Below are 9,642 nucleotides of genomic sequence, written 5' to 3' on the forward strand. Positions count from 1 at the left end.
ATCCATTTATTGGTTCCCCCCCTCCTTACCAAGGGGCAGCTGTCATTAACCTCATATCTTCTGTACCTTTTTTCTTTCTTGGCATACGAAATTTTAAAAAGAAAACGTTGCGTAACCACGAGGGAAGGCTACCTTAGTTTATTTAGTTGATCTCCCTTCTCAATTCTTACTAGTCTCAGACACTTACTGCCATGTTTTATTTAATCTTTAATATATTTTAATTAAAAAAAAAAACCATTAACAGTACATTTTGGTCTGAAGTGGTCCCTCTGCTGAAATGCCAGGTTCTAGCTGTAATTCTGGCTTTAAAACCAAAACAACGCATGTTTAATAAATAAAAATTAGAACTAGTTGCCTTTCTATTCCAAACCAGCTAGCCTAGGGGATGAGGCCAGAGGAAGGAGGCAGTAAGGTCTTGGACCTGTGACAACAGAGCGCTGGCAGAGCAGTGACACGCAGACCATCCGAGCAGTCCCAGTATGCTCCCCGCCTTTTTGGCAGAGGTAGGGTAAGGGTCATACACTCATTTGTGTCTTAAGAAGGAAAAAAAGCTCAGCTTTGGTTTCTGGCCCAAGTTAGGGAGCCTAGAAAGGTAAGCCTTGGTCCATCTTTGGCAGAATGAGGCCCACAGATGGGACAGTAAGGCACGACCCTGGCGGTCAGGGAGTCTGAGGCAAACAGCTAGGCCAAATTCTGAAGAATAAGGAATGTGAGTTGTATCTGCCACCCCCAGAGCTGAGGAAGGGCCTCAAAAGCAATAGAAAGGACAGCTTAGAAACTACAGAGAGGAAAGTAAGTCCATTTCCCCTCTAACAAAAGATATACCAGCCTCCCCACTACCTGGGGAGAGGCTGGTTAGAGTTTGGTTAAAGGCAACTGGGTGACAAGCAGAGGGTTGGGACATAGAAGAGCAACTCTCTCCCTGCTTTCTCCATTCTCCCCAGGGCTTAAAGTGGTCCACTGGGGAGAATGGGCTAGTTCCTTGGCTTTATGCATTAATCTGGGGGCAGCAGGGACAATGGTTCAGTCATTCTTACGATGGTTGTTACTAAGAACAGGGTGGCCATTGGCTAAGGGCCGGCTCTTTGCTCCTCCCACAGCTCCAGCCTCTTCCCCCTCCGAGCTCTCGGTTTCTTCCCGATCGCTGCGTTCATCTTCTACCAGCTGTGAAAAGGGAGAAGAGGGGGTTACATGCTGTTTTCAAACCCTTAAGGGATGCCTTTCTCAGCAGGCTCGTCCTGCTGCACCTGGGGCCCCATAGCAGTTTCTTAGCAGGATACAGATCTGGGAGGGAGTTTGGGCTGTTTCTAGAGTTGGGCTGTTACTAGAGTTCTAGTAGTGGGGCCCACAGAGCACTCACCTTTCCAGTTATGAACTTGTGGGCCATGCGCAGAATGAGGTAGGCCCAGAAGATATGCAGCAGCTGTAGCACTCCCATCATGGAATTGAAGAAGTAGTAGCCAAAGAAGGCAGGGTAGAGTTCCAGGGGGTATACGATGGTGCAGTGCAAGATCCTACAACAGGAAAGGAGAGAGTTGTAGGCACAAGAGGCGGTTGGGATGAGGACAGGTAAATGAGGTAGGGAAAGGCAAGATTCCTGATTCCTTGAGGACAGTAGTCTGGCCTCCTACTCACCAGAAGGGCAGGATGACCAGTCGGGTGATGATGAAGACAATGGCAAAGACGATGAAGATGTTGTTGCAGGTGTTCTTCCATCCCGCATAGTTAAACATCTTGGCTGACTGCATAGATAGCCCCCGTTCATCATCACAGGCTCCTAACTCTCCCGTATACACTCATATATACACTGGTTCTGTGCCCCGGCTTCCTTGGTCCCGAATGTCAACCCCTCCCACCCCCAAAAAGGGAGAGGGACAGGAAAACCTGCACTGGAGTCTCTAGATTTTAGGAAGTGCCCAGGAAGCCTGACCTCTAGTAGGTAGTCGGAAGAGTCATGCAAAGCCATGATCAGAGTCCCTGCTCGGATGTAATTGGCAAACCAAGAGAAGCTGATGAGGATGATAGTAGCCACGTGGTGGATGATCTGTTCCTTGAAATCCTGCAGAAAAGATGCAGGCTCCAGGAAACGTTTTCCTCTTCCAGCCCCACTCTATTTCTACTTCCTACCACCCTTCCACTTAGTTCCCCTTAATCCACAGCTCTGTCTAAATATCCAGATATCAAAGGGGAGGCTCTCCATCCCAGGGCTTTATTTTGGCTCCTAGGCTTAAAGGCACAGCTTCCTGACCCACCTTGCGCTTGACATCAGAAGCAATGCTGAAGAGCAGAGACCAGTAGAAAGAAAGTTCAATCATGTAGTACCAATACTGGGAAGGGATGGTACTCTGGGAAAGAGGAGAGAAAAATAAAGGTAAAGAGACCCAAGGGTCTCACCTGACCAAACCCAGCCCTTCTAGCCCAAGATTATTTAGCGCCGTAACTCCAGTGCCTTCTGCCATGTGTTCCAGAGATCATCTCTTCACAAGGGTATGTCCTAGTCCTGTCCTACCTTGATTCTCTTAATCACCCCAAGTAAGGAGTCAGGACCCCATCATACCTGTATGGGATATCCCTCCCAAACCTTCTTCATGTCATAGAACCAGGGTTTCTGCAGAGAGACGACGGTGAGAGGTCAAAAGAGGAAGGACTCAAATTCTGTGGCTTCAACACCACATTGACGGAAAATCTCCCACTTCCCAGGAACCCCCACTCACATCCACAATGACGGCCATGCCGGCAATGAAAGCAATCAGGTAAAAGGTGAATCTCCAGCTGGAAGAGGAAGCAGGAAGAATTAGGAGAGTGGCACAGCGCTCTAACCACTCCCAAGTGCCCCCAGTGATACTTCACTGATAACCAAAATCAGCTCACCTCGGTACCCCTTCTCCCTGCATACAGCCATGACCCACCACCCAGCAAGGTGCACCAGACATTCCTCCCCAGCTTCTCTTGCCCCAGCCTCCCCTACCTGGCTTCTCGGAATTTCTTGAGGAGACTGGGCCGGTCCTGATTGCGACGACGGCGGAACCAACGCTCTACCTGGCGGCCAGAGAGCCCACTCTGCCGTGACAAGAGCTCTACCTCTGCCTGGGTGAAGAAGCCCATTATGTTCAGCTTTGGAACTTGACAACACCCCCATCCTCCCGGCATCTCCCAGCAAGAACCTAGGTCAGCACCACTGCCCTCTCCTCACCCACTATGGCTGGCATCACAACCTGCCCCTCCCCAACAGCACTCGGTAACTCCCAGAGCAGGGCCAGCGGCTCACACCTGTTTGGGCTGTTTGCCACTGGTCAGGTAGAAATGCTCCAAGGTGGGGTTGGGTGGTGCCCGCAGCCGAGTTTTCTCCTTTACATTCAGTAGGGCAGCCAGTGGTGTAGCCACATAACTGAGGAAGGGATAGAAGTGAGAAGCATCTCTTTTAAAATACCTCAGTCTCTTGGTAGCCCCTAAGCGGAGATGAGGAAAGGCTACAGGCTCCCGCAACTTTCTCCTGGGTCTCAATTTCCCGGCAACCCCCTCTTTGGCCTCCTTGGCCTGCCCAAAGCTGACAAAGCTGCCTGTGTTCACTAGTGACCAGGCAGGGTGGAGAGGGAGAACAAATAACCATTGAAGGAGAGGGCCTGGGGGTGCTGAGCCCTCTGGAAGACAATGCTGTGTTCAGTGGGGGGCATGCAGTAGGAAGGCATCTGGGTCGCCAGAAGAGCAGGGTCCAGGACCAATTAAACAGCGAGAGACAAACTTCAAGTGCAAGGAACTGTGGCTGGCAGCCAGGGAAGGCAAGGGAGTAGGTCGGTATGCTTACAGCTCAAAGAAGTATCGAACAATGAGGAAGAGCAGGGCCAGCGGTAGTGTGATATAGAGGTCTGAGGCTTTGGCGTAGACACGTCCATCCCGGTCTTCCAGATCAGCCCAAGTTAAGTTCACAGGCAGCCACAGCCGTTCCCACCAGAAGTAGTCATACAAGGTCTGGAACATCCTGAGTGAGGAGGGGGAAGGTAGAGGGCATCACAGGGGGCAGCTATGGGGGCAGAGGGAGATGAAAGTTTCCGCGGTGTAACAAAGGAGCAGGGGACAGAGACTCAAGCCCTGCAGGCTGGTCCGGACAAATCTGTTTCCTCATATGTAATATGGTGGCTTTCCAGTCTTAACATTTACTGTTGACTGCAACTGAAGGTGACGCGGATGACCCCTGGGAGCCCCAGTTCTCTAGAACTAAGAACCGTAGGATATCTCTGTCATTTTGTTACCCCAGCATGAAAGATAGACTGGGTCTGGCTCCAGAAGTTATAAACAACAATCTGAGTAAAGTGGGAGGCACTCTCTCTCCTCTACCCCTCCCCAGCTGCCCCCTCCATCCCTCAAGCCAACCCACAGCTGGAAGCAGCTTCTTTCCTAGGAAGCCCAAAAACAGAATGCAGGGCTAAGGCAAACCATACCTTCTTCCCTATAACCCATCTGGGCAGCAGATCCCTAGGGTAAGTTAAGAGGCCAGAGTAAAGCAAAATTTGTCCTGGAATTCAGCATTCTTTAGGGACACATCAGTGAACATCAAACTTACACATGAGACTAACACCCCATGCCCAGCCATCCAGTCCCTGCACACAAGGCAGAAGAACTATCTGAAGCCTCTTTTCAGAAACAAAGGCAAGGCTGCAAAGAATTAGGGATTGGGGGGCAAACAATGGAGACAGAAGACTAATACATCTGATGGAACTAGGAGCTATTTCTTATTAAGGCTCATCCAGAAAATAACTACTCTGCAGGGGAACACCCATCACAAATCAGCTCAGGGAAAAGTTGTTGCTTCTCCTCACCCCCACCCCCACCCTGCCTCCCTCTTTCCTTCCCCTGGAAGAGAAAGGATCTGCAGGGATAGCGACCAACCACTGACCACCTGGATACTGGAATGAGGGAGGGTACAGACCTCCTTTGAGGTATCTTCTGGAGCCATTATCTGTGGCTCCTGTGGGACAGCAACTGCTGGGAGCCAAGAGAAGCAGCAAGGTGGTCCTACGGAGTCAGTGATGCCAGTACAAACAGAATACCTGGCAGTCCTGGGACTCAACAATGAACAGTCAGCAGGATGACAGGGGCAGTAGTTTCTGGGCTTGCTAGCCCTCAAACTTTCATGAGGGAGGAGAGGTGGGGGTATTCAGACTGGCCTTGAAACTAAAAGCTGACACAGAAGGAAGGTGGTCTCCTCCCATCCAGAGGGAAGAGAGTGGGAAGATTGTTCTCCAGTGTGACCTGAAGGCCAATTGGTACCACTGGGTGAAGGCTGATCAGATCTCAACTGAGCTGGGCCAGTCCTCCAGCCTGCTCTTCCCACAACTCCGCCCACACCCACCACAGAAGCACTTGCGAAATCCCTCTCAGCCTGTCACGGGTCAGTATTCCAGCTCAAGGACTTTACCCTCTTGTCCCCACTCCTGGTCACTGCTCTCAGATGAAGCCAGAGGTCAACACTGACAATCAAGGAGCTTCAGCCCCACCTTCCCCCAATCACACACACACACACACACTCTCTCTCTCTCTCTCTCTTTCTCTCTCTCTCCTCTCTCAGCTCCTGAGGTGCACTGCCCCTTCCCCAATGACCTTAGCCAGAATAAATATTTAATTAGTTAAAGAGATGGAAGCCTTTTAAACTGAACAAAATTAAACATAATTCTCCACAGTGGAACTTTTCCCATATAACCGTGTGCACAATACACTTTTTCATAGAGAAAATTTAGTAAGAAGGAAAAGGCAGAATGCCTTGTGCTAGAACACCTCTGGCTCCTGCCCCACCTTTTTAGCTTAACTAGATTGGAGGTGGGGAAATCTACCTGCTGTGTCCCCTGACTTCTATGTCTCTTGGAGCCCACCTTGTCCTCCACTGAAAACTAAAGCCAAAGGTACAGATAGGTCTGGATTATTGGGCCCCGTTCCCACCCCAGTCAGTGGAAACTGGCAAGAAGTTTCCCTGTCAGGGATATTTTGAGGAAGATTCAGAGGGCTGGCTGGGGTCCCAGAGGGTGTGAGTGGGGCCCCTCTCCCTGACTCCTGTGGCCCAGAAATAAGTCTTCCACCAGTCTACACCTACAAAGGTGAGGAGCTGGGGAAGTTAGCAGAAGAATCAGAGCAGTCATGGGCAAGCACCAGGATAGTGCAATTCTCTCAACCCCTTTCCATCCCAAGCAGGGAGAGCCAGGGAACACGGTGTGTCCAGAGCTCAGAAATGCAGATTAATGGGCGTTCTCATCCACCTGGGTTGCAGGCTTTCTGTAACCACAGCCCTCCCTTGCTGCCCAGTACTTCCATTAGCAGAGCAGAGCTACCCCCTCCCTGCCCACCCTTTCCCACCCCCAGGGCCCAGCCCAGCAAGGGAGAGGCACCAGATTCAGCAGGGTCAGGACTTCTGACTCAACACGGGGCAGGGTGGGGAGGACAACAGGGGCTCCTGGAAGCCTCACTTACACATCCCCACAGAACCAACAAGTCTGCTCTGAGGCAGCCCTGGTGGCTTCTTGGCACCAATACACTGAGCCAAGTACGGGATCCCATCAACAAAAGGCTGGTGCAAAAAAACAGGATGTGTACTCAGCACAGGGAGACGACCCTGCTTTTCTGGCCAGTTGGTCCCTCAGGATAGATATTTGATTTTCTTTTTTTTTTAATTTTTTTAATTATTTATTTATGATAGTCATAGAGAGAGAGAGAGAGAGAGGCAGAGACATAGGCAGAGGGAGAAGCAGGCTCCATGCACCGGGAGCCCGACGTGGGATTCGATCCCGGGTCTCCAGGATCGCGCCCTGGGCCAAAGGCAGGAGCCAAACCGCTGCACCACCCAGGGATCCCGATATTTGATTTTCTGATGGAGAAATTACACCTACAGGGCAGCCCGGGTGGCTCAGCGGTTTAGCACCGCCTTCAGCCTAGGACCCAGTCCTGGTTCCCTGGGAACCAGGGATCGAGTCCCATGTCCAGCTCCTGCGTGGAGCCTGCTTCTCCCTCTGCCTGTCTCCCCCCACCCCCCGTGTGTGTCTCATGAATAAATAAAATAAAAAAGAAAACCCTTTAAAAAAAAAGAAATCACACCTACAGATACTCTTCCACTCACAGAATTTGCTCCCCCACACACATGAAGAGACAACAGAATGTGTCTCTGTGTCTGTCTCTCTCATACACACACACCTGCCTCAGAGACACAGATGCCACTCTCTCAGGCACAGGCTGGAGAGGGGCCAGCAGAGCAGAGATTTCATGGGCATTGGATTACCAGGAACTTGAATAGGGCTCTGCCCAGCTCCCACCATCTGCCCCATCCCCTACTCACCCCTCCCAAATCGTCAGAGATGGATGAGAAAGGGCAGAGGGTCCCCAAAGGGGTTTATAAACCCAGAATGCTGAGAGGGCAGGAGTTTGAGTCCGTGAAGAAGGGATCTCACAGACTCAATGTGAAAACAGTACCATGGGCTCTCAGAACTTGAAGAAATAATTGAGGAAAACAGGATCAGTAAAGGAGGAGAAACTGACAAACACAGGGTCCCAAAGGCTCCCAGAGACCACTGAAGCCTGAGGGAGGATCCAAGTAGTTTTGTTGCAAACTTTCCTTTAGCAACAGCGCATCAGGAACTAGAAGGCAACTAGGATGAAGCCAACAGGAGGTGTGTCATTGCTTCAGGCTTCAGTAGAGGTCCCCAAATTTAGCTTGTCTGGGCTGCCCCACTGGAGGCCCCAACACACCCAAATACTGCATGTGACCACAGCCTGCAGGGGCAGGGAGAGGCCGGCAGGTTAAAGAGGCAGAGGTGGGGAGCAGGGCTGAATAGTACAGTAAAGGAAGGGGGGGGGGCGGGGGGGGGAGGTGGGACCCACCCCCTTGTGGGCCCAGGCGGTAACAGTGGAGAGATGAGGCCCTCCCTACCAGGGGAAAAGCTGGCTAGAGGCCCCAGTGAAGGGGGTGGGCTTGGGGTACCAAGGGAGACAAGGAACTCTCCTTAGAACAGTCTTTGCAGATCACCCGAGGGGCAGGCTGTGGATGAGTCCTTAACCCTCGGAACCGTCACAAGCACAGTCAGCTACCCACACTTAGAGCCAGTCGCCTGGACTTTGGTATGGGGCAGCGACCCCTCCAACGAGGTGGGAGCGCCTGCCTCCTGGAGGCCTTCCCAGACTCATCCCTCTATGAAGAGAGGCTCACTGCGCCCCGCAGGATCCTAAGACCCCCCCCACCCCCCCAGGACCGCGTCTAACAACTTCGGGAACTAAGCCCAGGTTTCGATGCCAGGAGCCTGGCTTGGGCAGACAGAGAAACCCCCCACGCTCGGGCCAAATATTAGTGCCGCACACCTGCAATTAGCCTACTTGCCAGAGAACCTCCGGGCCAGTGATTAACAAGCCGTGGCCCAGAAAACCCGTTTCACCAGCGGCTCTGCCCCCCCCAGCCCCACACACCCGATAACGGTATAGGACCTCTGCCCTGAGGGGCCGGGGCCAGGCTCACAGCCTCCTTCCTGCTTCCCGTGCAGCACATGGACGCTGCCCTCCGTCCCGCAGTGGGCACCGTGCGCGCTCCCAGGCCAGCAGCAGGACCCCCCACACGCGCCGCGGCCGCGGGGCCGACACAGGCCCGCCCCAACCCTCGCGCCAGGGCACCTCCTCCCGCCCGGGCACCCGGGGCCGGCCCCCCCCGCTGCCCCTACCTGTTGCCGGGAGGGCTCGCTGCTCGGGCTCCGGGCGGCCTGCCCTCGGGCGCTGGGGCCCCGCCGCTCCCGCCGCTCCCGCCTCTCGCGGCCGCCCTCGCCCTCCCGCAGGCCCGCCGCCATGAGCGCGACCCGCACTGGCCCCCGCCCCCGCCCCGCGGCGCCCGCCGCTCCCCCGCCCGCGCCCCCCGCCCCCTCCACGGCCGGGCCTCTCCGCCGAGCCGCGTCCAAGCGGCCCCAGCTGCTCCCAACTTTTCCGTGGCCGCTCCCCGCCCCACCCCTGCGTCCCGCCCGCGGCTCCCGAGCGGGGGTCCCGACTCACTCGGCGGCGGCGGCGGGGGCTGGCGGGCCGGGCGCCGCTGCTCCGTGTCTCCTGGCGTCCGCGCTCCGGGGCCCCCTCCAGACTGGCTCGGCCCGCTCCTCTCCTCCCCCTTCCGCCCGCCCGCTCCCGCCCTCCTTCCTCCTCCGCCCGCCGAGCCCAGCCGAGCCGCGTCCGAGCCCAGCCCGGAGAGCAAGGCCGCGAGCGGCCAGGGAACCGGGAGACTGGGCGTGGGCCTGCGGCCCGGCGACGGCAGGGGAGGGGGAGAGCAGAGGGGAGGGCGCCCCCAGGCCCCCCGCCCCGCCCTCCGCCGCGTCCGCCGGAGAAGCCCCCGAGGAGGGGAGGCGTCTGCGGGCCCCGCGGTCACTCCGACTCCCGCCCCCGGGACAGACCCTGCAGACGCCCGGGGATCCCGGCGGGGGAGCGGCCGCGCGCCCGCCCCGCCCGCCGCGCCCGCCCCCGCCCGCCCGCGGTCGGCCACCTCAGCCCCCAGGCCCCGGCCCGACCTGTTGCCACACTTCCCGCCTGTGGCCCCGCCGCGCGGCGGACGGAGAAGCCTGGGGGAGCCGCTTTCCATTGCTGGCGGCCCCCGCCGCGGACCCGGGGATTCCGCGGCTCTTCCCCGCGGAGCCTGGG

At 55.5% G+C, this 9,642-nt stretch overlaps 1 protein-coding gene across 3 annotated transcripts; it reads right to left on the reverse strand.

The window, feature by feature from the left end:
• Positions 1-123: 123 nt before the first annotated feature.
• On the reverse strand, positions 124-9,142 carry CERS2 (ceramide synthase 2). Of its 3 annotated transcripts, none has more exons than XM_055312388.1 (11): positions 9,010-9,142; positions 3,806-3,979; positions 3,271-3,388; positions 2,969-3,087; positions 2,715-2,772; positions 2,558-2,608; positions 2,253-2,345; positions 1,931-2,059; positions 1,636-1,742; positions 1,361-1,514; positions 124-1,164 (listed from the first exon to the last, which is right to left on the reverse strand). In XM_055312388.1, the coding sequence occupies exons 2-11, from the start codon at positions 3,976-3,978 to the stop codon at positions 1,024-1,026; spliced, it is 1,143 nt and encodes a 380-aa protein (XP_055168363.1). In that variant the 5' UTR covers position 3,979; positions 9,010-9,142; the 3' UTR covers positions 124-1,023. The 3 variants fall into 3 exon arrangements, with proteins under 3 accessions (XP_055168363.1, XP_055168365.1, XP_055168366.1); XM_055312390.1 differs by lacking the exon at positions 9,010-9,142 and adding an exon at positions 8,688-8,817; XM_055312391.1 differs by lacking the exon at positions 9,010-9,142 and adding an exon at positions 8,440-8,564.
• Positions 9,143-9,642: the final 500 nt, after the last annotated feature.

The sequence above is a fragment of the Nyctereutes procyonoides genome, unplaced genomic scaffold, assembly GCF_905146905.1.
Source record: "Nyctereutes procyonoides isolate TBG_1078 unplaced genomic scaffold, NYPRO_anot_genome, whole genome shotgun sequence".
In the NCBI taxonomy this organism is placed as follows: domain Eukaryota; kingdom Metazoa; phylum Chordata; class Mammalia; order Carnivora; family Canidae; genus Nyctereutes; species Nyctereutes procyonoides.